At 42.6% G+C, this 27,281-nt stretch overlaps 3 protein-coding genes across 12 annotated transcripts in view; 1 reads left to right on the top strand and 2 right to left on the bottom strand.

The window, feature by feature from the left end:
- Positions 1–3,859: 3,859 nt before the first annotated feature.
- On the bottom strand, positions 3,860–20,701 carry ISCA1 (iron-sulfur cluster assembly 1). Of its 3 annotated transcripts, none has more exons than XM_010377777.2 (4): positions 20,325–20,701; positions 11,548–11,601; positions 9,387–9,492; positions 3,860–5,500 (listed from the first exon to the last, which is right to left on the bottom strand). In XM_010377777.2, the coding sequence occupies exons 1-4, from the start codon at positions 20,403–20,405 to the stop codon at positions 5,352–5,354; spliced, it is 390 nt and encodes a 129-aa protein (XP_010376079.1). In that variant the 5' UTR covers positions 20,406–20,701; the 3' UTR covers positions 3,860–5,351. The 3 variants fall into 3 exon arrangements, with proteins under 3 accessions (XP_010376079.1, XP_030775165.1, XP_030775164.1); XM_030919305.1 differs by having other exon boundaries at positions 3,860–5,326; positions 20,325–20,479; XM_030919304.1 differs by lacking the exon at positions 3,860–5,500 and adding an exon at positions 6,220–7,161 and having other exon boundaries at positions 20,325–20,479.
- LOC115893910 lies at positions 19,462–25,697 on the top strand. 3 transcript variants are annotated; one of them, XR_004053927.1, is made up of 3 exons: positions 20,603–20,719; positions 21,557–21,629; positions 24,944–25,697. XR_004053927.1 is itself a non-coding variant. In XM_030919302.1 (2 exons), the coding sequence occupies exon 1, from the start codon at positions 19,630–19,632 to the stop codon at positions 20,257–20,259; it is 630 nt and encodes a 209-aa protein (XP_030775162.1). In that variant the 5' UTR covers positions 19,462–19,629; the 3' UTR covers positions 20,260–20,547; positions 21,557–21,975. The 3 variants fall into 3 exon arrangements, 1 of the variants encoding a protein (XP_030775162.1); XR_004053926.1 differs by lacking the exon at positions 20,603–20,719 and adding an exon at positions 20,815–21,326; XM_030919302.1 differs by lacking the exons at positions 20,603–20,719; positions 24,944–25,697 and adding an exon at positions 19,462–20,547 and having other exon boundaries at positions 21,557–21,975.
- The window catches only part of TUT7 (terminal uridylyl transferase 7), a 65,901-nt gene continuing 64,310 nt past the window's right edge, over positions 25,691–27,281 (bottom strand). For 5 of the 6 annotated variants that reach the window (XM_010377798.2, XM_030919297.1, XM_030919301.1 and 2 more), the window contains one exon: positions 25,691–26,704. In XM_010377798.2, coding sequence (XP_010376100.1) covers positions 26,637–26,704 — 68 coding nt within the window. In that variant the 3' untranslated portion in view covers positions 25,691–26,636. The remainder of the gene's footprint in view (positions 26,705–27,281) is intronic. The other variant, XM_030919298.1, reaches the window with a different exon arrangement.

A 27,281-nucleotide genomic window follows, 5' to 3' on the forward strand; every position in this document is an offset into this window, starting at 1 on the left:
GCCTGCAGAGCAACGGCACTGGCTTCACTCGGGCCTTTGCTACCGACGCAGAATCTCAGGCTCTACCCTGGACCTTTGTTATAGAATCTGCTTTTTTTTTTTTTTTTTCCTTGAGACAGAGTTTTGCTCTGTCACCCAGGCTGGAGTGCAGTGGCGCCATCTCGGCTCATTGCAACCTCCCCACCTCCCGGGTTCAAGTGATTCTCCTGCCTCAGCTTCCTGAGTAGCTGGGACCACAGGCGCCCACCATCATGCCTGGCTAATTTTTGTGTATTTTTTGTAGAAACGGGGTTTTGCCATGTTGGCCAAACTGGTCTCGAACTCCTGACCTCAAGCAATCCACCTGCCGCAGCCTCCCAAAGTGCTGCATTACAAGTGTGAGCTACCTACTGCTCCCAGCCAAGAATCTGCTTTTTAATAAGACCCCCAGGTGACTGACTTGCACCTTAAAGTTTGAGGACTGCTTCAAGACATAGAATCCATGGAGAACAATAAACGAGTACTTTATTTTTTATTCTATTTTTTTGAGACAGGGTCTTGCTCTGCCATCCAGGCTGGAGTGCAGTAGCACAATTTTGGCTCACTGCAACCTCTGCCTCCTGGGCTCCAGTGATCCTCCCACCTTGGCCTCCCAAGTAGCTGGAACTACAGGCATGTACCACCACGGCCGGCTAATTTTTTAATTTTTTTTGTAGAGACGGGGTTTTGCCACGTTGCCAGGCTGGTCTTGAACTCCTGGGCTCAAGCCATCTGCCCACTTTTGCCTCCCAAAGTGCTGGGATTACAGGTGTGAGCCAACACCAAAGTGCTGGGATTACAGGTGTGAGCCAACACACCTGGCCCAATAAATGGGCACTTCATAATGAAAAGTTTGGGAATCACTAGCTAGTGGAAGTGAAAGCAGTAACCCACCAAGGCTGTCGAAGTAGGCTAGTTTTAAGCTCAGTACCACTGGTACAGAGCCCTTGCCCCACTAAAGGTGGGCGTGAAATGAAGCCTTCCCTGAACACTGCACAGCAGCGAGGGAGGAAGTGCGCCCACAGTGACCACACGGCTCTGTATTTCAATAGAGGCTGAGGCTAGGGTGCACCTCCCTCTCTCCTACCTCTCTTGTCTGATGAGACCCACCCGGGTCCAGGAGACTGAGTTCCTACTGGGGAATGAGCTTTTCAAAACAGCTCCTCGATTAAGGCAGGTTTGTCTAAGTTAATCAGCCACTAAGAGAATGACATTTCTCTGTATGGTTGTATTTGCAATTAATTTATGGTTCTTTTCAAAGAAGTTACTGTGGTCATTTGAGGGAAATACAGCAAATTTCCCCCAGATTTGAATATGGGACAATAACTCCCTGTGTTGAAAGTCTTTCCCTAAGCTCTTGCTTTGATAGCCCATTAGCATACTATCCCTTTTGGCACAAGAAAATGGCTAAAAGGGACGAGAACTACAACGTAAGAAACGTCTACTCTTAGCAGGATGCCATTTATGTGTAGTTAGCTCATCACATCCCCCTCAGTTCTGAGATTGTTCTACAGAAGGTTACATGGCTACAAAATGACAGGAACCACGATTCAAATCCAGGCCCATCTCACCCCAAACCTACACCTTTCCAGGCCAGCCTCCCAGCCTGCACTGAGCTCAGGTGAGCTGTATTTGGGTTTATTCTGGGTTGATGCTGCCTCTGGCCCATGTCCTGTCTGCTCTAAGGCTGAAATGAGACACTGATGTTGCTTACAGCTCAGCTTAACACAGGCTTTTCCATTTCCTGATTTCTCAGGTATCAAAACATGACAAGAAAGGCCTTTTTTTTTTTTTTTTTTTTTTTTTTTTTTTGGTATTTCCTGCTGAGTGAAACCTAGGAAATACCAGAAATCTTAGGGACATCTGATCTTGTAGGGATTGTTCCCAACCCTTTCCTGTTTGAGAAATAACATCATTCTGGTGGGTCCATTGACAGAGGGCTGGGAGGAGCCCTGCAACAATGGAGCACAGCAGGCCTCTGTCCTGATGGCCTGATCCATTCAATTTAGCATCCTGATGTGGAAGAGTGGGCTTATAACTGATTGTGAAAAGCCTGAGATCTGCTGCTATGCGACAGATCTGCTGGCCTACCCATCATCCAGGGGCACTGCCAAATGGCCTAACACAACGACCAGTGTTTGTGAGCAGAGTGTGGACGAATGTGGTGCAACAGACAGAACCTTCCTAGTGAGGGCTCAGGCTTGCGTGACATGGTATGCCATGGCCGTAGGATGGAGCCATTTTGCAAAAATAATTCTGACCTGCCCAATGCTAAATGAACATTAAAGCAGCAATTGTATTCCTGTCTCCAAGAACCTTTCAATATTATACAAGAGACAAGAACCAAAACCAAGGAACAGTACAAGTACTGCCTGTACAAATAGAAATGAGTCACAAAACACTGGCTGATGAGGTTGGGCTACACATAGAGTACCATCCTTTCTGCCTCCTAAGCCTTCCTCACATGGGTCCCTGCTCAGGTCCTATTATAGCGGGCTTTGCAGTAGCTTCCTCCTGTCCTCATCAGCCAGCCTAGTCCAGGCCATGGTGACACTTCTAAATGCAATTTTCTAATGAGTGGCCCTAAACACTTTCAGTGGCCCCAAGGCCTACAGAACTTGCAGAAAGCCCAAATGCCCCAGGCGTCTACCTCACCCTTCAGCCTTCATGCTCCTCTCCGGGCCTCATTCTCCTGAGTGCTTGGCTTCCCTGTGTTTTTAATTTTATTATTATTATTATTATTATTATTATAAGTTCTAGGGTACATGTGCACAACGAGCAGGTTTGTTACATATGTATACATGTGCCGTGTTGGTGTGCTGCACCCATCAACTCATCATTTACATTAGGTATATCTCCTAATGCTGTCCCTTCCCCCACCCCCCTCCCCACGACAGGACCTGGTGTGTGATGTTCCCTTCCCTGTGTCCAAGTGTTCTCATTGTTTAGTTCCCACCTATGAGTGAGACCATGCCCTCTGTGTTTTTTCAACCCTCTTTAGTACCATTCACTGTCTTTCCTCTTCCCCAAATCTCTCAACTAGGTGCAGGGGCCATAACCTGTAGGATACCTTTTTAGAAGCACACTCTGTTCGTTCCATCAGGACATGCAGTATGGCCTAACAGCTAGGAGCACAGCATCTGGAGTCATAGGCACGGGGCGCCATTCTGACTCGGCCACTTAGTGTTACCTTAGCTATTTTATTTAAGCTGGGTTTTGGTTCATCTACGAGAAAGACAGTAGTCAGACCTGCGTTCTCAGATCGCTGAGATGATGATGTGTATTAGAACACTTCCAGGCATGCAGTGAGGAAGCAATCACCGCCAGCTGCTCACAACACTTACCACGGCCATCGATGCTCTCCGTTGGTGTTTCATTTGGTGTTTCATTTGTCGGCTTCAAGCTCTCTGAGGTTGGGACTGTCTCTAATGAGCTGCGAAACCTCAGGGCTAACAGAGTCAGTGCTCACTACTGTGCCTGAGTGAACAGTTGAGAACCTTCTTGGAGGAGGTTCCTATAAAAAACTCAGACGCCAGAGGGAAAAGCGCTCCAGGTAGCGATAATGCTCTCGTCCTGAGGACACGAGGAAGCCGCCCAGGGGGGCGGATGACCTCACAGGGGGAGGACAAGGAGGAAAGCCTGGCTAGCAAAGCCAGGGAGAGGAGAGCCACCTGAGATGGTCTCTCCAGGGCTGTGTGGAGAATCGGCAGCTCGGACTCTGGAATAAACAGTGTTAGGCAGAGAAGACGCCTGGTGACAGGCAGCCTCGGCAGAAAAGACAGTCATTTTTTTATTGGCTTTAGCAGCTGCTGTCCCAAACCCTCTCCCCTCAACAAGGCAATTTTATGATCACAAAGAGGCCACATTTTCTTTAATTGACAACTCAATGTCTACATACATACAGTATTGCACAAATTATGAGTGGATCAACAATTATATTATCGATACAAACTCATGAGCATTTACATAAAACTACCGCTCTAGGTTTATGTGTTTTGTGCCAGCTACTTTAGTGAATAAAAGAAACGAACTCAGCTTTGAATTCATGAGAATCAGCTTTCAAAAAAAGCATATATATCATCTCATAGAATACTTAATATGTCAAACCCAGGAAAATCAGTAACTAAGTGACAAAAGGAACACTTTTCAAGAAAAGTAGGTGATAAAAATGTTGGGCTAAAATACTAAGAACTTTAGCAACTGGACGGAGGAACCAGGAAGTGTATGCACACTGGGAATTTTAACAAAGGATCCCCATGTTCTCCTGCACAGTGAGGACCACATTCCAAAAGCATAACTCTGGGTTGCTACAACGTCTCTGCTACAATCCACTGTTTCAAAGGTGAAAGAAACAAGATGGTAATTCACATAAAAAGGTTTTAAAATTCTTCCCACTCAAAGTAAAATAAAAATAATATAATCTCTATCAAATTATAAAGAAATTCTATCAAAATGTTGGCCACATAGAGAAGTCAGACCATTTGCCTTCACTGACTGCCTCAGAGGACAGAGCATGTGTCACCTACAAGGAAGGGGGTGGGGGGTCGAGTCCCTACTCTCCCCGGCCTGTGGAACTGGAGTGGACAGGAGCCCTTTGGCTTCTCTGGGGTTTTGCTCCCTCACATAGGGAATTGAGGGAGGTGGGCTAGGTGGCTTTAAGAGACTCCTCAACTAAAAGAATCAAAGTCAGCTTGAGATCCCCTCTCTGAACAGACATATAGGGTGGCAAAAGAAATGGATTAAAAAACAAATGGATGGCGTCTTTCTCACTTTTTGATACCATCACTCAGAACTAATCTGTACTATAGTTGAAGAAAATCTTTGCCTGGTACTATTAAAGGGTACGCAATGAGGCATCTGACAATGAAATTTTTCATAAAAGTGTATAAAAAGGCTATGTTAAGTTTGGGTGGGAAAAACAATGCACTACCATGTTACTACCAGCAGTCAGGGTGTCCTGTCTCGGATTTTTGGAGTCGCCGATCTGGTTGGCAGAAATGTTGAGGGATGTTCAAGCCATTCAATAGCGATCTAAGGAGTGCACACAGTTCAGGAAATGGATAAACAGGTGCCCAGGAAGGCAACTTTAATGAAACTGGTTCTAAAACAAAGGATGCAAGAGACCTACATGATCCAAAGAGAGTGATGGCTTCTCACTTTCTGTCCCCTATAGAGAATACAAATATCATTTCTTCTGGAATCCAACACACTGGCTTCATTTTCAAGATGTATCACTTTATTTTCCAGCATGTGACAGTCACACAATTTCCGCAGTGAGCAACAAGGATTCCACGAGCTTTCCTGGAACCTACGGCCAGAAGAGTCCTGAGATTTCAAATATTAAAGCTTTCTCCACAGCCACAAGTCCCTTTGATGTTTGGGTTATTGAACACAAACTCACTGGATAATTTGTCTTCAACATAGTCCATTTCTGTTCCTAAAAGTGTTAGCTGTGCTTTCTTTTCGATGAATACTCTGACTCCTTGGGGAAAAGAAAGCATGTGTCATATAAAGCCAGGAGCCTTATGGAACTCGCTGATTCAAAGCACAAGTGAACTTTAAATAGTGACTATCAACAAAAGTCAAACAGGAAGCTTTGAACATTTTAAATTATTTCCTTAAGGAATTAAGCATTCAGTTTCCTGTCTGCCCTTTCTTTCCCACACACGAATTTATGTCACAAACAATCACATTAGGGGAGAATTTTATGTAAGTATCCCATGACAATTTTATGCAAAATGAGAATTTACCTTTCACTACACTTCACTCATTTTTCCAGTTTGCAACGTGAAGAAAGTGTATATTCTCAGTGAGTTTTATGAAACGAAAAAAAATTTATGAAAATTCTGTAATAACATCTATACACTAGATACACGGATTTAAGCTTAAAGATATACAAAGGACTGCGATACAATGGGGCTATTTTAGTAAGATCAATCAGTACAACAATAGTTTTTTCTGGTTATGGGATGGAAAACAGGTACTATTCCCTAGTAGTTACACAGGTAGAGGTCAGCATCTTTGTAAACACAATCTTTTTTTTGACACAGAGTCTCGCTCTGTCACCCCGGCTGGAGTGCAGTAGCATGATCATGGCTCACCACAAGCTCCGCCTCCCAGGCTCAAGTGATCCTCCCACAGGATTACAGGCACACACCACCAGGACCAGCTAATTTTTGTATTTTTTTAGAGTCAGGGTTTCACCATGTGGCTCAAGCTGGTCTTGCATTCCTGGGCTCAAGTAATCCTCCCACCTTGGCCTCCCAAAGTGCTGGGATTACAGGTGTGAGTCACAGTGCCCAGCCAACAAATACAATCAGTTTAAGAAAGCTTTCTAGTCTGGGAAACATGGCAAAACCCTGTCTCCACTAAAAATACAAAAATTAGCTGGGCACAGTGGTGGGTGCCTGTAGTCCCAGCTACTCAGGAGGCTGAGGTGGGAGGATTGCTTGAGCCGGGGAGACAGAGGCTACAGTGAGCCATAATTGTGCCACTGCTCTCCAGCCTGGGTAAGAGAGCAAGACTCTCTCAAAAAACAAACAAAAAAAACAAAACAAAACAAAAAACTTTCTTCTTTATAAGAAATCGAGCCATTAGCTAAATATAAACAATATGTAATTAAGTCACCTTTTCTTTAAGATGAGAATCTTAAGGTTTATAATGTGTTATAATTTTCAAAATAATATATTTTTAAAAGGTCTTTATTGATTAGTAACTTTAGTTTAATAAGAAAGCACACTTAGGAATCTAGGCCTCATTCTCCCATGGAGGTAAGAACTGCAAGCTAAGTGCATACTTCCAATGACAAGATAAATTATTTATTTTAGATAGGTTTTAACAGATTAGAGGATGGAAGAAGGGGGCAGTGGTAAATATAATTAAATACTTTTAATTATAAATTAAATTTAATTATAATTAAATAGTTTTTAATAAAAATTGGAAATACAGGATTCCTCAAAAACATGAGTTGATAATACAGCTCCACTAAAAATACAAAAATGAACCAGGCATGGTGGTGGGCGCCACAATCCCAGCTACTTGGGAGGCTGAGGTGGGAGGATCGCTTGAACCCGGGAGGCGGAGGTCGCAGCAGCAAGCCGAGATCACACCACTGCACTCCAGCCTGGGCAAGAGAGCAAGACTCTGTCTCAAAAAAAAAAAAAAGGATTATAATGGAGCTGAAAATTCCTACTGCCTAGCAATGCTGCAGCCACCATAATATCACAAGACAACCCATTACTCAGGTGTTTGTGGTGATGCTGGTATAAACAAACCTGCACTACTAGTCGGATAAAAGTCTAAGCATGTTCAATTATGCACACTGCATAATACTTGATAATGATAATAAATGGTTATGTTACTGCTTTATGTATTTACTATACTATACTATACTTTTAATTGTTATTTTAGAGCGTACTTCTACTTAGGAAAAAAAGTTAACTGTGAAACAGCCTAAGGAAGGTCTTCAGGAGGTATCCAGAAGAAGGCATCGTTATCAGAGAAGATGACAACTCCATGAGTGTTACTGCTCCTGATGGCAATGGGACGAGAGGACGAGGTGGAAGACACGGATACTGATGACCCTGACCCTGTGGAGGCCTAAGCTAATACGCATGTTTGTGTCTTAGTTTTTAATTAAAACGTTTATAAAGAGAAAAAAAAAAAGAAGAAGAAAGAAAAAAATGAAAAATAGGGAAAAGCTTACAGAATAAGGACATAAAAAATTTTTGTACATTTGTACAATGTATGTTTCAAGTTAATGTTATTACAAAAGAGTCAAAAAGTTAAAAAAAAATCGCAAAGCTTACAAAGTAAAAAAGTTTCAGTAAATTAAGGTTAATTTATTACTGAAGACTAAATGTACAAGGTTTATAAGGTCTATAGTACTACAAAGTACTGTCCTAGGCTTTCACATTCACTGACCACTCCCCTACTCACTCACTGACTCACACGGACAACTTCCAGTCCTGCAAGCTCCATGCATGGTAAGTGCCACATACAGGTGTACCGTGTTTTATTTTCTTCTCCTTCTTCATTTTTTTTTTAAGAGACGGAGGTCTTGCTATGTCGCCCAGGATGAAGGGCAGTGGCTATTCACAGGTATGAACAAAGTGCACTACAATCTCTCTTTTTTTTTTTGAGATGGAGTCTCGCTTTGTCACCCAGGCTGGAGTGCAATGGCATGGTCTCGGCTCACTGCAACTTCTGCCTCCCAGGGTTCAAGCGATTCTTCTGCCTCAGCCTCCCAGTAGCTGGGACTACAGGTGTGCGCCACCACACTGGCTAATTTTTTGTATTTTCATTAGAGACGGGGTTTCACCATGTTGGCCAGGCTGGTCGTGAACTCCTGACCTCGTGATCCATCCACCTTGGCCTCCCAAAGTGCTGGGATTACAGGGGTGAGCCACCACGCCTGGCCAGTACACTACAATCTTGAACTCCTGTGCTCAAGGAATCCTCTTGCCTCAATCTCCTGAATAGCTGGGACAACAGGCTTGTGTTAACATACCCGACCACATTTGATCTTTTACAGTGAAATTTCACTACACTTTTTCTTTGTTTAGGTATGTTTACACAAATACCATTGTGTTAGAACTGTGCACAGTATTCAGGACAGTCACATGCAGTACAGGTTTGAAGCCTAGGAGCAATAGGTTATATCATCTAGCCGAGGCATGTGGTAGGCTCTGCCATCTGGGTTTGTGTAAGTACACCCCAGGGTATTTGTCTAATGTCACATTTCTCCGAATGTATCTCCAATGTTAAGTGATGTGTGACTGTATCTGCATTATACTTACTGCCTGAGCATCCCAAATCCAAAAAGCTCCCATGAGCAGTTCCTCTGAGTGTCATGCTGGCACCCACTTTGAAAGTTTTGAATTTGGGAGTGTTTCAGATTTCAGATGTTTGGGTTGGAATACCCAACTTGTACTTATTTGACACAGATATAAAACTGCTGCTTACACAGAAACTCTCGGCTCACTGTGAGGTTTAAGGTTGGTTCCCTTTTGGACATAACAATGATCTTTCATAGTTAAAACAAGCTTATAGAATAATTTACCAATTAGTTACTAAGAGCACAGTCTCTGGAAAGAACTTTACTAGGCCACTTACTATGACCTTAAACTATTTAACCCCTCTGTGCCTCAGTTTCTTCATCAGAAAAACAGGGATAATATGGTACCACCCTCATTCAGCGTTGTGTATACATCAGTTAATACATGAAATTCCATCAAACAACGCCTACACACACAGTGAGCATTATTTACATAATTCCTGCTACTATCCTTATTTTTTACTTTGTGCTGTGCAAGGCTAACAATTTTAGGCAAAACAACGTGCCCAAAAAATGTTGGTTAAAAACTCACCATCTTGAATAACTTCTTCATCAGAATCTCCTTTTGTCTTTGTATATTCTAGAGTATAAGAAAGGCCATTACAGCCCCTGGTTCGGACACCAACTTTTACACCTACCTGAAAAAGAAGTGAAAATATAAACTTAGTTTTAAAGTAGTACAGATTAAACAATTATACTAATAAAGTGACAGTAGCCTCCCCACACCAAAATGGACTTTCTTTTACTTTTCGTAGCACAGGGTCTCACTATGCAGCCCAGGCTCGTCTCGAACTCCTGGACTCAAACAACGCTTCCACCTCGGCCTCTCAAAGCATTGGGATTACAAGGCAGGAGCCACCCTGTCCAGCCTGGGACTTTATCTAAAATGTTTTTGCTCTACCTTGTTCTGTGAGATATACTCTGAAATGTTTCCTTAGGATTCACCAGGGTTCACAGTCCATCACCTGGCAATCCTCTCTCTACATGGGATCTGAATTCTAGTGCAGACTTGTGTACAGTCTCAAACACCAGAAAGCAAAAGACTGCAGTCAATACAGACAAAAGAAGTTTAAAAAAGCGACCAAACAGCACTTTAAAAATATCGATGTTTACATTAATGCAATTTTCAAACAATATCTACCTGAGTTCTCGGTCTTAGGGCTGATCTGCTTTTTCATTTAAATAGTCATTTAAATAGTCATCCCGCAGTATGTGTGGAAAATTGGTTCCAGGACTACCTGAGTATACAAAAATCTGCAGACACTCAAGTCCCTTATGCAAATGGCACAGTATTTGTATATAACTTATACACATCTTCCCATGTCCTTTAAATAACTTCTGGATGACTTGAATACCTAATAATGTAATGCTACATAAATAGTTGTTATACTGTATTGTTTGGAGAATAAAAGTCTGTACATGTTTAATACAGATGCAACCTTCTATTTTTTTCCCAAATATTTTTGACCTGCGGTTGACTGAATCCATGTATGCCGAACCCACAGATACGGAGAGGTGACTGTATACAGTAAAAGTATTGTAAGTACTATTTCACCAGCAGTTCCTGATTCTGCAAAGCTAAATTCTTGTTTTCATTAGGCCAATGTGTACTCTAGTCATTGGTCTATCCAAATTGAATCAGAACACTGATATCCTCTGAAATTTAATAATTTTAAAAGGCAGGTTTGAGAACTTCCATTACATTCTAACGTAGGTTAACAACAGAAACCAGATATCACTCCACAGTCTAATTATTAAATATTGATAGTCCATTACTTGAAATGATTTACAGCATTCCATCAGCAACTAACAACGTACAATTAAGATGATACACACACTCCTAGCTCAACAATTCTATATATAGGAATGGATCCTATGTAGGTGAACTAAGCCATGCTTACAGGTCTAGAACAATGAGCCTGACACACTGCAGCCACTAAATAGTTGCTGAACGGTGTTTGTGGCAGCACTGAATGAAAACGACCCTTTAACATGGGCACTGGTTAAAGAAATCGAACTTGTTCAATGGAATATACTCTACATGCAGGCAAGAAAGGGAGGCAGATCATTACACAATGATATGGAAATATCTTCAAGCCACATTATTAAGGGTAAAAAGCAAAGTGTAATGAAAACATTTATGGTAGGAAGAGACACACACAAGAATAACAAGCCCAGTCTAGGCCAGTGGTTGCCCTCAGGGAGACATCTTTGGTTGTGGCAACCAAAGCTTTGTAGAATCAGGAACTGCTGGTGAAACAGTACTCACAATACTTTTACTCTATACATACAGTCACCTTTCCGTATTGGTGGGTTCCACATATGTGGATTCTTTGTTGTGGCAAAGAAGGGTTACTACTGGTATCTAGTGGACAGAGGCCAGAGATGCTGTCAAACATTCTACAATCTGTCCTCAAGTGTCAACTGTGAGGAGGCTGAGAAAATCAGGTCCAGCCACTTCAAATGTATACATTACTCCTGGAAGGACACCAAAGAGGTTGCTCCTTGGAAGAAAGAATGACTTCCTTTTAGTTAAATGCCCTTTTGTATTATTTGAATTTTTAAAAAATCCTGAGTATATTTTACCTTTTAAATAAAAACCCCTAAATGAAATAATACTGTATATCACAGGATAAATTTACTTTGAAATACAGCTTCGGGTTTTTACTGAATCATTAACTGGTTTTACTTACATGCTCAGGCTTATCTTTAAGAAGTTGTTTTATCTTGTTTACTGCTGAAGGTGTCTGAAAAAAAGAAAATGATGTTTTTAGCTACAAAACTTGTTCTTCAAAGCCTCTTATTTATCAGTCTTCGTAAGTCTGTTTTTAGCAAATTCATGTGACAACTTTATGTTCCATTCTTCCCAGGTTACCTTATGGACTTTATATAGAAATACACTAACTATACTGAATTCAAAATACCCTCTTTATTTTAAAAAATATCTGCTAGCAACATCCTTTTAATCTTGCTCCTCAGTTCAGGTTGGTTCCCTGTCCTTCTCTCTAAGGTGCTATTCACTCATATCACAAATGCTATTTTTCTGGGCAGCATCTATTTTGTGCACCAACTCTATGCCCAGCAACCAGCATGTTGCCTACGACAAAGAGCCAATGAAGGAATCAAATATCTCACTGGGAAGGCCAACCTTCAGGTGTTTTTCCTGTTGATTATTCGTCCTACGCTTTTTTTTTTTTCTTACTCACAATCTTTTTCTAAACCATCAAAATGCATAGCTTGAGGAAACAGTGTTACCAGCATAAAATAACCCAGGGTGTGCTTCTTGCACCAGTCCCACCAAATGCTCACACCGATTTTTTCCAACGTGGATTAAACCAGCATCTCAGGAGATCTAGATGAAGAAAACTAAGCTAGTCAATAACAGAAATAAGAACAAGGAGGAGCTGTTTCCCAGGAGAAATGCTGTTTCACATAGCTCAGTGGACCTCAAAATGAGAAAGGCATCAGAGTTTGTGTGAAACAGGTCGCCATTACCAACTCCACTTCCTTGGGAAGGAGGCTGTTCTCCAGCATTCCTGGCCCACTTCCTAGCTGGGCCTCCACGGTAGTCACCCTGATGAAACAGGGATAATAGTTTCTCCACCTCAGGATTCTTGCGAGGATTAAATATTTAAACTCATGAAAAGCATTCAGGATAGTCAGGCACAAAAAAGCCAAGCATTATGATGATGATGAGAGTACATCATAATGAAGAGATTACGTGTGTCCCTCCTACTTTATCAGCTCCTCTAGCTGGCAGTGCTCTGCAGGCCCTTCAGTTCTTTGTACTGACATTTTACTGTATAGTCAAGTCGTTGAGACTGCTTCTGAAGTCTCAAAGTCTAGATATTATGACCTAAGACTTGGTAGTAAACTGAGGCCTGGACGGACACCTGGAGGAGCCAGCCCAATGGATGGCCCTAGAGTGTACTCTCCTGCCCTGTCGGGGTGGGCGTTCAGCTAGATGAGCACGTTTAAACACAGTATAGACCCAGTTTAGAAGGGCATGAAAGTAATTAAGAATGTGAAGACCAACATGTCTTAAAAATTTAAAATAGAAAACAATGCACTGCACTTAAAGTGAATACTGTTTAGTAAAACTTTTAATTCAGTTATTAATATATACTATCTGTGTATACACATTTCTTATTGCATGTCACTGTAAACAAACAAACCACTGCCAGTAGGTGGCCTCTAAAGGCCTTTTCCCATGGTTCTATCAGAAAAGGAGGCAAGCAGTCCTACAACGCAGGGCGGAAGGAGAAAACGGAAAGAGCAGGATTATGGTTTTGTTTTTGTTTTTTGAGTCACAGAATACCAACTTTAAATAGTTATAAAAATAGTTATTATTTTTAAAAGTGCTCATTACCCTTCTAAATCAGTGGTCCCAAATGTTTTTGGCATCAAGGACTGGTTTCGAGGAAGACAATTTTCCCACGGATAAGGGGAATGGCTTCTGGATGATTCAAGTGCACTACATTTATTGTGCACTTTATTTCTATTATTATATTGTAATATATAATGAAATAATTATACAACTCATCAAAATGTACAATCAGTGGGGGCCCTGGGCTTGTTTTTCTGCAACTAGATGGTCCCATCTAGGGGTGATGGGAGACAGTGACAGATCATCAGGCATTATTCTCATAAGGAGCACACAAACTAGCTTCTCACACCTGCAGTTCACACTAGGGTTGACACTCCTATGAGACTCTAATGCCGCTGATGATCTGACGGGAGGTGGAGCTTGCTTAGGTGGTAATGCTTGGCTAGTCTGCTGCTCTCACCTCCTGCTGTGAGGCCCTGTTCCTAACAGGCCATGGACCAGTACCAGTCTGTACCACAGGGACTGGGGACCCCTGTTCTAAATGACTGTCAATAAAAGCTAGCTTTCTTATCAACCACTTGTAAATTTTCACAATATTTTCCTGTGTGCATGCTGAAGAAATTAATCATTTACTGTCAAATAAAAATAGCTTTCTGTAAGTTTCTTTTAAAAAGGCATAGTTTGGCTGGGCGTGGTGGCTCATGCCTATATTCCCAGCATTTTGGGAGGCTGAGGTGGAAGGATCACTTGAGGTCAGGAGTTTGAGACCAGCCTGGCCAACATGGTGAAATCCCTGTCCCTATTAAAAATACAAAAATTAGCTGAGGATGGTGGCACGTGCCTGTAATCCCAGTTATTCAGGAGGCTGAGGCACGAGAATCGCTTGAACCCGGGAGGCGGAGGTTGCAGTAAGCCGAGATCCTGCTGCTGCACTCCAGCCTGGGAAACAGAGTGAGACTCTGTCTCCAAAAAAACAAAAAACAAAAAGCATAGCCATGGAAAATACCTGCTGGAACTAAAATCTTAAACGTGGTCTTGATTTAATGTGAGTAGATCAAAGGCACAGACGGCCACACCGTTGCATGATCTAAACAAAACAAACATGTCTGTCACACTACTCCGTTTACCAGCCCCAAATATATAATTTTTTTTTATCTCCAAGTGATTTTCTAAATTATCTAATTTGGTTTTACAAAGTCATCTATTTTCTTATTTTCTCAACTTTTAGCAGGAAACACTTAAATACAGTAAATGAAAGCAATTCGTGTGGATTGGTCTACTTATCACAAAGTTGCTCATGTTTACATCTTATACTGAAGGGCTCTTTAAGGGAAAAGTAACATTCAACAGGAACCTGTGTGCCTGGGAAGCTGCTGTTACAGGAACTAAACATGTGTCTTAATTTTCCTGTCTCAGATCAAAACCAAACCTACTTCATTGGGAGGGTGTTACTAATGATGGATAACCCAGGTGAGTACTCAACCAAGGGAAAAGGTTCTTAAGACTTTCAAAGTGACTGATCTGATTTTCAGAACCAGTGAGAGTCGTTAAACAGGGAACAGCTGGGACTTAAAAAAAATTGAGCTATAAAAAGTACTTTCTGTGTCTCAGTATCAGGGAGAGGCTGAGAATCCTACCCTGCTTTAAGTCTACATACTCTGGCACCTTTGTGCTTAGGGAAAATTCATGAGGGAAACAGCATAAAATCTTCAACTACACAGCATGCTGCAGGGCCTCGCAGAACGCCAGTACCAGTGCACTTCCCAGTACTAAGAACATGTAATTCTCAAGAAATTTATGTACTATTAATGACTATAACTTACCTGAGACTTGGCCCATGTTTTAAAATTTAAGAGCTTCCTGAATGCAAATCACAGGAATATGACTTAAAGTAAGAGGTTATCTTTGAGGTAAGATATTTTGGCCTAATTAAAAAACATAAATATTTCCAAGATTTTTCTGCTGTTAAAATTATGGGAAAAGGCACTGTAGATGAATGTTTTATCACTACTTCATAGCAATACACTTTCTAATCCTTGTAGGAAACTTTTCATTCTCAATCCTGTATTTCTTTAAGTAACTCCCCAGGCAAATTTCATTTTTTGCTGTTTAAGAAAACAAAATTAAATTAAAACCCAAAGTTAACTCTGTGATTATGCGTACTAAACACGTGCCAACAACTTATTTTAATTTCATTACAAACATGGCATTTTAATGTCAAATATCAATTTTCTGGGGGAACAAAAGACGGTAAATAAAGAGAGCCAGTGAACAAGTATAGTGTATTTTATTAAACCCATTGTTTAACAGCCATGGCTGGCATTAGAGTGTTGTTTTTCTTTTGTCTTTTGTTATTTGTGTATGTGTGTATACACACACCCAAAACACATATAATATACAAATATTTTATATATACACACACACACACACACACATATATATTTGTAGGCCAGGTGTGGTGGCTCATGCCTGTAATGCCAGCACTTTGGGAGACCAAGGTGGGAGGATGGCTTCAGGCCAGGAGTTTGAGACCAGCCTGGGCAACAGAGCAAGACCCTGTCTCTACAATAAATTTTAAAAAAATTTAATTTTAAAAAAAAAATTAGCAGGCATGGTGACATGTGCCTGTAGTCCCAGTTACTTGGGAGGCTGAGGTGAAAGGATTGCTTGAGCCCAGAGTTTGAGGCTGCAGTGAGCCATGATCATGCCACTGCATATGAGCCTGGGTGACAGAGGAAGATCCTGTCTCTAAAAAGAAAAAGGTTTGTAATTATGGCATATATACATAATTTTGTAGCCTCCATTTAAACAATTTAACAATTTTTTTTCATTTCATACATGGTAATAAAAATATATTCACCATTTACTGAACACCTTCTAAGTGTTTAATGGTTTAAATGTATCATCTTTTTATTCCTGCTATTGTGATTTAGGTATTAAAGATTAAATAATGTGCACAGCATAAGTCAAAGAATGAAGAGTTACAACTCTAATGTGGGGAAAAGAACGAGAGATCAGCTTGTTACCATGTCTATATAGAAGGAAGTAGACATAAAAGACTCCATTTAGTTCTGTATTTGAGATGCTGTTAATCTGTGACCTTACCTTCAACTTTGTCCTTGCAAGAGACATGTGCGAAGGTGATTTAAGGTTAAAAGGATTTTGGGCTGTGCAGAATGTGCTTTGTTAAACAAGTGCCTAAAGGCTGCTTGTGGTTAAAAGTCATCACCACTCTCTTAAATCTCAAGAAAGAGAAAAACATTTGTCTCCTGCCCCTCCCTGGGCAATGGAACATCTCCGGGTAATACCCATTGTGTGCCTTGTTTACTGAGTGAGGAGAAACCGCCTTTAGGAATAAGGTGGGACTTGCTGGAGCAATACTGCTAAAAGGTTTATGGAGATGTGGCACAGCATTTTCCTTTAAACTTAGTCATATTACAAGGATTTTTTCATATGTCTTACTGCCGATTTCCTCCCTACAATAATCCTATTGTCCAGCCACTCCCTTATCCTTTTAATGACTAAGATAATTCTCAATAAATACTAAGGGAACTCAGAGGCCGGTGCCGGCGTTGGTCCCCTGGGCCCCGCTTTTCTTTCTCTACACTTTGTCTCTGTGTTTTATTCCTTTTCTCAAGTCTTTCGTTTCCACCTAACGAGAAACACCCACAAGTGTGGAGGGGCAGGCCACCCCTTCACTCTAAAACTTAAAAAAATCATAATTTACACAGACTACATCCTTCACCAACAAGATCTATTCTCATGTACTTAACCATTCTTTCACTGTTAGATTGCTAGGCTACTTCCAGTGCTTCTTGTGTAGTATTTCCCAAATTGCCTTCGGACAGAAATCTTAGTGCTTGGTCACTGTTCAAAAGGACTCCTGGTTCTAGTTCAGTGAACTAACACACACTTCCTTACTGAGCATTAAGCATTTCCTAGCTTCTCAACCGGACTCCAATAGAAAGTGAAGCCCTAAGGCACCTTCTGTACACAATGAATTCATCAAGAATGATCGTGGCTGTGCATCATCATTCTCTCACAGCATCATCATTCTCTCACAGAACTTGATTGAGTTTTAATGCACAGCTGTGACCCACCCCAAACCTACAAATTAGGGTTGCTCTGACTTGTACAATGATGGAAATAAATCTGTCTGCAAGCAGGGCAGCATTTACTCTTCAATTCTTTAATCACATCTGGCTCCTGCAAGTTCAATTCCACTTGTCAATTTCTAGATATGTAGGCAAATAGGGAAGATGTAGATAATCTGATACTGACAGCACTGAACTGTGTTATATTATCAATTACTTTTCCTAGCCTTTTGCTGACATCTGGTAGAATCCACAGACACAGCACTTTTCAAATGTTGCAACATGTCAAATTACTAATATAAAAATTTATATATCCAGGTAACATGTATCCCTTCTGATCAGTTTTACTGAATTAGGTATACTTTTGTTTGTTCTTATCTGTCTCCACTTATTAGACCCAAGTAACATTTATCTCTTCCGATCAGTTTTACTAAATTACGTATACTTTTGTTTGCTCTTATCTGTCTCCACTCATTAGGCCTTTGACTGCATCAATATTTTTGCACTTGATGATACATGCTGATGTTAAACTATGCACAAAGAGCAATACATGTCATAGTGTCCTGACTAGGGCACGAATGCTGGAACTAAAATGACTGCAAGCCCACCAACACAGACTGTGCGGAAAACAGCACTGATGTGCCTTCTCTCTGGTACAGCTTCTAAGACCACAGAGAAAAGAGCTTCTCAAGTCAGCCATACTGTAAGTAGGACGACAGAGTTCAGACAGTAGACTCCTGCAAGTTAACCAGAACAGCTGAGTCAGGCAACACGGCAACCCTGTGAACTGAGAACTGCTATGATAACATGTACTGAAGCAGAGGGGAGCAAGTGTGGAGAGAGACCAAAGAGGTGGCAAAGGCTTGGCCTGCGACTGTGTCCCTGTAGGCTGGGAACTGTATAACTCATTCATTTGTCCTGAAACACAGCAGATCTTTCTAAATGACTAGGAATGGAGAGGAAGGGACTGACTCAGAAGTCCTGAAGGAAGGGCCGGGCACCGTGGCTCATGCCTGTGATCCCAGCACTTTGGGAGGTTGAGGTGGGTGGATCACGAGGTCAGAAGTCCAACACCAGCCTGGTCAGGATGGTGAAACCCCATCTCTACTAAAAATACAAAATAAATAAATAAATAAATAAATAAATAAGCCAGGCATGGTGGTGGACGTCTGTAATCCCAGCTACTCGGGAGGCTGAGGCAGAGAGTTGCTTGAACTCAGGAGGTGGAGGTTGCAGTGAGCCCAGATCACACCACGGCACTCCAGCCCGGGGACCTAGCGAGACACCGTCTCAAAAAAAGAAAAAAAAAAAAAAAAAAAGAAATTCTGAAGGAAAAGGTAACATGTCAAATGGTGATGGAGAAAGACATCAGGGCCAGGCATGGTGGCTCACACCTGTAATCCCTGCACACTGGGAGCCTGAGCTGGTGGACTGCTTGAGCCCAGGAGTTTGAGACCAGCCTGGCCAACTCAGGGAGACCCTAGGTGCATGCATGATGGTGCACAGCGGTGGTCCCAGAGACTTGGGAGCCTGAGGTGGGAGGATCGCTTGGACCCAGGAGGTTGAGGCTGTAGTGTGCCAGGATTGCACCACTGAACTACAGCCTGGGAGACAAAGTGAGACCCTGTCTCCAAAAAAAAAAAAAAAAAAAAAAAAAAAAAAATCAGTTAATAGGGTTGCTAAAAAGCAAAAAATAGAAGGTAAAAACTGTTCCTGAACCTTCTGGCTCTTCCTGGATCTACCATTACCAGTGGAAGAATTCTGAATAACTCTTACTGAGATTGAAAGAGACACAAAGAATGGAGTTGTGCCCTCTAGTTCTTAAAACCTTGTTTAATTCTACATCCCATGGTGTATGAAAATTTGCTTGCTCCTACAGAAAAGAGGTAATATAGAATGATATGTAATCAGTACACTAGTAGTACCATATATAATCAGAGTAACATCAAAGGCCTAAAAAATTGATTATAAAAATAAATTCTCTCACTTGATCACAATTTTCTTCTACTCTGCTACAAACTTATTTTCTGGTAATAGGCCCTTTTGGCATTACATGCAAAAGAATCCATGAATCAATTTAAATCGCTTTTTTTCCAGTCTCTAAGTCAATGGTTGCATGAAGTCGTCTCCTTAACTAAGAGGGGAGTGTATGTAGGAACGTGATCATAAGTTTTTCTTTTGGGGTGAAAATATTTTGGAACTAGATAGAAGTGATGGTTGCACGACACTGTGAATGTCTTAAATGGCACCGAACCCTTTAAAGGGGCTAATTTTATGTTATTGGATTTTCCTTCCACTAAAAAACTGCACGGTGCGGCTGGAACACCGAGCTCACTGAATCCTCTAAGTAATCAATGGCTGTACTCTGGTGCCCTGAGTGTTTGACCTTTCACCCAGAAAACGCTTTAAACTCACTCCGGGAAATCATCTTTTGTCCTAAGAGCCTAGGCTTGCTGGAGGCACAGAGGGAGTTTCAAAGGCCTCAAACACCCAGGACACCGGTAAGTAACGCTTTGCGCGGCGCGGCCGTGACCTCGGCAGCAGCAGGGGGCTTTGTTGCCGCTGTGCTCGCCCTCTGCGAACGCTGTCGCCCTGACACAGCGGTCCTTCGGCAAACCTCGTCCCTCCCCACCCCACGCACCTCCAGGATAGGACTCTGGGCCACCATCGGGCACCCCCGGCACCGGGCACGTTCAGCCTCTGGTCAACCGGAGGGGCCGAACAGCGAAGGCCCACTGGAGCGTGGAAGCGATCGGCCCCCGGGGACGCCCAGCCCCGGGCTCCCCTCCGGCCCGCACGCGGTTGCCGCGCGGCCTGCCGGGAAACGTAGTTTCCGGGGACCAGGGAGCAGCCCCGCCCGGGACTTGTTTATCGTTGCAAAGAGGGGCCGAAGGGGAAGGGGCGGCGAGGCTGTGCTGCAGGTCGGGGCAGCCCCGAGGTCTGACGTGTCCGCGCCCCTGCGGCCCTGCTCCCGACCGCAGTGACCTCCCCTTGCACGGGGCGGACACGGGCAATGTCACGGGCCCCACCGCGCACCGCGAGCACTCACCAGGGTGAGGGCTGCCCGGGTGGGCTGCAGCTTCCTCTTGCTCACAGCCCGGACAGTTGCCCGGACTAAGGAAGCCGACATCTTCGCCGTCCCGGCGCCCCGGTGCCTCGGGCCGGAGATCGGCCACCTCAGCCTCTCTCCATGGACACGGCGGGCGCATTGACGCCACAAGCTTCGGCGCACGGCTCCCTCAGGCCTAGCCCCGCCCCAACGCCACTATTGGGTGGGTTGAGTGAGTGACGGGCAGGGGGCGGGGCAAGCCGCTCGGGGCGGGGTTTTGCCGCTCAACGCCGGGGTGCTACCAGCTGGATTGCGCGCGATCGCCTGCCGTGGGGTTACCACGCTGCGGGGCGCAGGACCCGGGAGGAATGTCGTCACCGCCGGGGACGGAGTCGGTGCGACGTCGGGGAGCTGGCGGGAGGGAGGGCGGGAGCATTTACCTCAGATGAGCTGACCCCGGATGCGCGTAGCTTCGCCACCTGCCCCCGGGCAAAGTGCAGCGTCACCCCCTGCTTAAATACTCACCGTGACAAACATCATCATAGGCGGTGACGCTTAAGGACGCATGTCAACCCTGCACGGGGAGCTTATGCTCTCAACTGCAGAGTGATCGTTCCGATGCCAGACATCTACATCCATTTTCATTCTTCTTTTGTGGTCCAGCTAGGCAGTTCTTAAGAGCAGGGCGTTACCGCAGAACTGTATAATAAATCTCCACCCCTCACCCTTTTCCCCAGCGTGCTGTACTGCTGGGGATGCTGAAGGGTGGTGACTAATGCAGTTTTCATTCTGGTGCTGAACTGGGAACCCAACCTTACTTGAAGATGTGACTGGACAGCACTGTGAATAGTCACATTTATAGCGAGCAACAATTACTGGATTTAACACGTGTTTTCAGACCTTGTCCTGGCTGCTCAGGGGCTTAATTCTGCTTTGATGCAATATTCCTGAGCACCAGACACTGTGCACAGGCGCGGTACCCGGGCATACACAGGAAGCCAGGTAAAGGGCCAGGGAAGAATGAGATCCTGGCAGGACAGGGTTAGCAGATGAAAAGAGGAGGACATCAAGGCAGGTGGCATTTGTCATTGAAGTGCTAGAAGTGAAGGGAAAAGGGCAGGAGGGGGTCTATGGAGCAGTCCTGGGGAGGACAGATTCGCAGTGTTTGGATGTGGAAAGAACTAATAAGTGAAACATTTTTTAAAGCCCAGTTTATCTTTGATCTCCTGCAGGTTCCGAAAGGAGAGTTCAGAATTCCATCAAGTACTTCTGACTTCCTGCTACAGAAATGCAATCGCATTGACAGTAAGAGGATGCTTTTTTTTTTTTTTTTTCCCTAAGCCTTATCTGCACATAAAGAAACTGGGGGCCGGGCGCGTGGCTCACGCCTGTAATCCCAACACTTTGTGAGGCCGAGGCGGGCAGATCACCTGAGGTCAAGAGTTCGAGACCAGGGTGGCCAACATGGTGAGACCCCCATCTCTGCTAAAAATACAAAAATTAGCCGGGTGTGGTTGTGTACACCTGTCATCCCAGCTACTCAGGAGGCTGAGGCAGGAGAATCGCTTGAACCTGGGAGGCGGAGGTTGCAGTGAGCTGAAATCGTGCCACTGCACTCCATCCTGGGTAAGGGAGTGAGACTCTATCTCAAGAAAGAAAGAGAGAGAGAGAGAAAAGAAAGAAAAGGAAGGAAGGAAGAGAGAAAGAGAGAGAGAAGGCAGGAAGGAAGGAGAGAAAAAAGAAAAGGAAAAAAGAAACGAAACGAAACTGGGGGCCAGGCACGGTGGCTCACACATGTAATCCCAGCACTTTGGGAGACTGAGACGGGCAGATTACTTGAGATCAGGAGTTCGAGACCAGCCTGGCCAACACGGTCAAACCCCGTCTCTACTAAAAATACAAAAATTAGCCTTGCGTGGTTGCGGGCACCTGTAATCCCAGCTACCTGGGAGGCGGAGGTTGCAGTGGGCCGAGATCGTGCCACTGCACCCCAGCCTGGGTGACAGAGCGAGATTGTGTCTTCAAAGAAACTAAAAACAGGATGGGAGGGAGGAAGGAAGGGAGGGAGGGGCATAGAGAGGTGGTAGTGTGGTGGGTTTGTTTCTTGGCCTTCATCTTTGACTCCCTGGGGGTTTGGGATCTCATATCCTCCCTCCTACAGATATTGTGAAGATTAAATGACAGGAGAAGTCCTTAGAGGGGTACAAGGCACACAGCCTCACTCAAATGGTAATTGTTAATGAGTATTTAAAGATGCCATGTATTGTGAAACTACTATAATGGTAGATAAGATATCATTATGCACTTGTCAAAATCCACACAATGTGCACCACCAAGAGCGAACCCTAAGGTAAACTATGGGCACTGAGAGCTAATGATGTGTCCATGTAGGTTTAAGATGGTAACAAGTGTAGTGGGGTGCAGAGTGACAGTGGGACACGTGTGGAAACAAGGGATACATGCAGCTCACTTCTTTCTGCTTACCTTTGCTGTGAACCTAAAGCAGCCCTAAAAATAAAATTTAATAAAAATAAAAGATGTCATGTCTTTTTTTTTTTTTTCAATTATTGACACATTACACAGTTGCGCAGCACTTTACAAGATTCAGAACACCCCATGAGCATATTATATTATCTCATACTAGCCTCACAGCTTTGAGCTGAACAGGGCAGAAGCACAGGCATGGCAGTTTTACAGATGCTGAAACTCAAGGATTTTAGTAGAGAGCATTAGACACTATTGAAAAAATCTAGTCCTCAATTTTCTGATTCAGGATCCTGTGTATGTTTAACAGACTTCTTTCCTCTATTTAATACCCACTATTTAACAAAAACAAACAAAAAAGAAAAACCCTACTATTCAGTTTTTAACTTGGTTAGTTGTTTTGCACATAAGCATTCAGTCACATGATCTACTTGTTAGTTTCTAATATCACTTGAAATTGGCACAAGTCCCTGAAATAAGCTGTTAGAATAAATTTCACGATTATTTAAGCAGTATGTGAGCTTATCTCAGAACAGCAGCTGTCCTGTGGTGTCAAAATGAGGTGGGTGTGGTAAGTGTCAAAGGAGTTACAAGCTGTAACCACTTTTAGATTTCCACTAATATGTGACAGAACTTACAATAGTGAACTGTCTCACTCTGCACTTCAGGCATTAGTTTCATAGTTCTAGACATTTAAAAAAGTGTTTTCCTGGTAAGACCTCACTTGATATCACAACTCTGTGGAAAGCCAAGTATGGTTTCCATTTTATAGGAATGGAGACCGAACTGCCTGAGATTAGGGGACTGCCACACAGCTGGAAAACGAGGTAGGCCAGGCCTTGTCTGAGTCTAGAGTTCCATTCAGTGGAAAGTCTGTGAAGTTCTTGACTGCTGCTGTCCAAATATGCCTGCTTCCAAAGAAAAAACTACTGAGGGCTTTACAGTTTTACAGGGGTTTGTTAAATTCTGTTTTCAACGTGTGTGTGTATATATTTTTGCCTGTAACACTGGAATCTATTGATGTATCCAGGATCTTTTCCACTCATGAAAGAAAAAAGAAAAAAAAGCCATTTGTCAAACATATTTCAAGAAGAAAAATACACTGAAGTTATCTAAGAACATTTAAAAACATTTTTGCACACTGCTGATCCTGCACACATTGAGCAGGAGTTTTTGTTGTTGTTGTTTGAGAGAGAGTTTTGCTCTGTCACTGACGCTGGAGTGCAGTGGTGCCATCTCGGCTCACTGCAACCTCCACCTCCCAGGTTCAAGTGATTCTTCTGCCTCAGCCTCCCGAGTAGCTGGGATTTCAGGCACCCACTATCAAGCCCGGCTAATTTTTGTATTTTTAGCAGAGACGGGGTTTTGCCATGTTGGCCAGGCTGGTCTTGAACTCCTGACCTCAAGTGATCTGCCCACCTCGGCCTCCCAAAAAGTGCTGGGATTACAGGCGTGAGCCACTGCACCCAGCTGAGCAAGTTTTAAACACCATAGGTTGGGGCCACTGGACCACTGCTATACTAAAGAGATTTCATATTTTTGTTCCTGACAGAAGGTGGCAAGGAGAACCTTGGTAATGGGGCATTTGTAGAGCTGAAGACAGATAAGCTGGCTGCACCTGAAAGACAGCTAGGCCAATGGACTTAGCAAAGAGCAGATGTTTCAGTATCCCAGCTGGGGCAGCAAGATGGGGCTGTGACCACATCCAAGTAAAGAATCAAGGGCAATCCATTTTGCAGGCCTTCTGGTAAATACTGCTCATTGACCCAGGGATCCACTGTGAGGAACTGAAAATCAAACAAAAGACCCAGTACTTTGGGCAGAAGCTACCATAAGGATCAGATTAAAATGTAGGAAACTTTTAACATCCTTAAAGGTATACAAGAAAACATGGCTCCTGTGAAAAGGAAGAGAATATAAGGAAATTAAGGAAATGAGAGGTAAAGGAAGGTCAGTGAGGTAAATTCCAGAAAATTAGAAGTGCAATAAGAAAATCCATTATTAGAAACAGGAAGCACCAGAGTGACAGTAAAAATTAAGCCAGTCATGTAGAGATTAAACTTGAAGTTTTGCTAGCATGAAGTTGCTGGATAGATGTATTTCTATACTGAGGTAATTTTCTTTCTGAATTACAGGGATAAAAAAAAACAGAAGCACCCAGGCAGAAAAACAAAACCTACAAGAGAACAAAAATTAGCCTGGTCTTAGACGTGTCTTCTGCTATAATGCCAGAAAACAACAGAACAGCATCAATGGGCTTCTCAAAGAAAAGTGTGACAAGCATTGTAAGCCTAGTCGACTTTCATGCGTGAGTTAAAGAGAAGAAACCAGAAGGGGGGCAGCTGAGGACAGTCACGTAGAGCAGCATCAGCCCAGGTTGCGTCATTCATTAGTTTGCGTTCAAAATGAGTAGGGAATGATCACTAATTCTTTCTACCATGGCCTCCAAATTCTGAAGTCTTTAATTTTGATATGATTTGTCTTAGCTGTGACTGTCTTCAAATAATTTTTTAAAAAAGAAGGGCACAGGGATATGCGTCTTCTGAATCTTCGAACATCCGGAATGTTTGCCCAGTAAGCACCCCCTGCGCCTCCCTGCCTACAAATTCCCCGCCCCCCCCCACTCCCATCTGTGCCTTTTATAATAACAAATGTACACGTTCCCAGAGCCTGGAACACACTGGATGTTCACACACACCAATGACTGCAAGGGTACAAGTCAAAGGGAACTCTGTCTACTATCTTAGAGCAGTGTATTTATCCTTTCTTCTTTTTCGTTAAACTCCTCTTACTGTCATTCCCAATGTCCTCACTCCTTGATCTTTTTTTTTTTTTTTCCAGGAAATTTAGGAATCTTCCACTAGAAAATAATGTAGATAAAATTACAGGTTGAAATTTTGATTTTATTTCAAAAGGATAAATAAACCGAGGCATAGTTCTGACCAGGTACTATGTCTTCAGGGCTTTTGAAATTAAAGAAACAGTCCAGGAGGGCTCCAGTCAGACCCAGAATGACACCAACCACACTTGGGACTGGCAGAGATCACTTCTTTGATCTTCAGGAATTTTTTAAAAGTTCTTCATCCTAATTTCTGAATATCATAAAAAGTAAAAAGTACTTTCATTTTATTTTTCCTTTGAAAATGTTTTTAGTGGCAAACAGGACTACCTGTTTTCCTTACTTCATTTTGATAAGCATAGTAGTTATATGTCAGTTTACTTAAAATTAGAGAGGGAGACCCCAGAGACCTGAGTGGCACTTCTCATCCACTGAAGGCCCACATAAATAGGTACTCATGTTCATGTTATCACGTCTACAAATAGCAATAAAATGATGTCTGTAAATCGGAAGTACAGCAGTAGCAGTTCATACATATTTGATATGCTTTCACACAAGGATTCAGTAAACAACAATAAATATAATTTCCCCTCTTCAAAACAAAAAATGGATTTATACGGAAAAAGGGTTAATTTACTTGGGGTTTATCAGCACACCATTTTTAATGTGCTTTGAAAGAATTAAAAACCATGAAACTGTATTCATTGAATACCGGTCCATAGTTACATTTTTTCTTTTAACCTGGCTTAAATACATACATCATGGCTTTCTTTTAAAATCCTTAAATCTATGGGGATGGGTGGTGGATAAGACTATATTAAAAATTCTTCCTCATTAACAATTTCATTAAATTAAAAAAAAATCTGACATTTCCCTTAAATGTTAAGTTGAAGCCTGATCTACGCTGCTGTGTCCTGTGAAATGAACCTAATTTTCCGAGTGAATAGGAACGCCTGAGTGGTCATTTAGAGTGCTGCATTTTCCTTCCCTCATGATTCCTGCTGGGTCCTCTTCGCTGAGGCTTTTCCCTGAGTCATATATTTACTGGAAAGGCTACCTAGAGGAGGGGAAGAAACAAAACCCAATATAAATGAAACAAGCCTCATTTTATGACAAAAGCCATAAAATTACTTATTAATTAGTCACAAAAGCTTCATACTAAAATTGGTCACTTGTTTAGAATCAAGTAGTAAGACTAGATATTAAAAAGTATATATGCAGATGATTGATTGAATATAAGCTTAGTCAAAATTCTTTCTGAATGCAGACAGGTTCCTAGAGTGATCTCATTTTAATACATTTACATATTCACTATTTCCATGCTGGTACAGAGCACCAGACAAACCTAAGGTTCTGCCTTGTATAATTCAGTATCTTCATCTGCAACCAAACACAACAGATTGCAAAGAATTATCTGACCAGAAATAATTATCTTAGATCATTACTCTGCAGATACAAAGCTGTGGATGGTAATCATTATAGCAATAACTTATTGATATAAAAGGAAAAAAGGAAATTTATATTTGCAGGTGGAGGACATGAATGAGGATTACTGATTAAAACCAATACCACGGAATAGTTACTAAATTTTGTTCTGGAGTCTGAACAAATAGATCAATGAAAAAACTTAAGAG

Source organism: Rhinopithecus roxellana, chromosome 16, assembly GCF_007565055.1.
Source record: "Rhinopithecus roxellana isolate Shanxi Qingling chromosome 16, ASM756505v1, whole genome shotgun sequence".
In the NCBI taxonomy this organism is placed as follows: Eukaryota; Metazoa; Chordata; class Mammalia; order Primates; family Cercopithecidae; genus Rhinopithecus; species Rhinopithecus roxellana.

Excerpts from the sequence above, each read along its gene's own strand:
- LOC115893910 (XM_030919302.1), top strand. The coding sequence starts at position 19,630 with ATGGCTGTACTCTGGTGCCCTGAGTGTTTGACCTTTCACCCAGAAAAC.
- ISCA1 (XM_030919304.1), bottom strand. The coding sequence starts at position 20,405 with ATGTCGGCTTCCTTAGTCCGGGCAACTGTCCGGGCTGTGAGCAAGAGG. Across the intron at positions 11,602-20,324 it reads CCCGGGCAGCCCTCACCCTG|ACACCTTCAGCAGTAAACAA; the intron begins GTGAGTGCTCGC and ends TCTTTTTTTCAG. Across the intron at positions 9,493-11,547 it reads TTAAAGATAAGCCTGAGCAT|GTAGGTGTAAAAGTTGGTGT; the intron begins GTAAGTAAAACC and ends CTTCTTTTTCAG.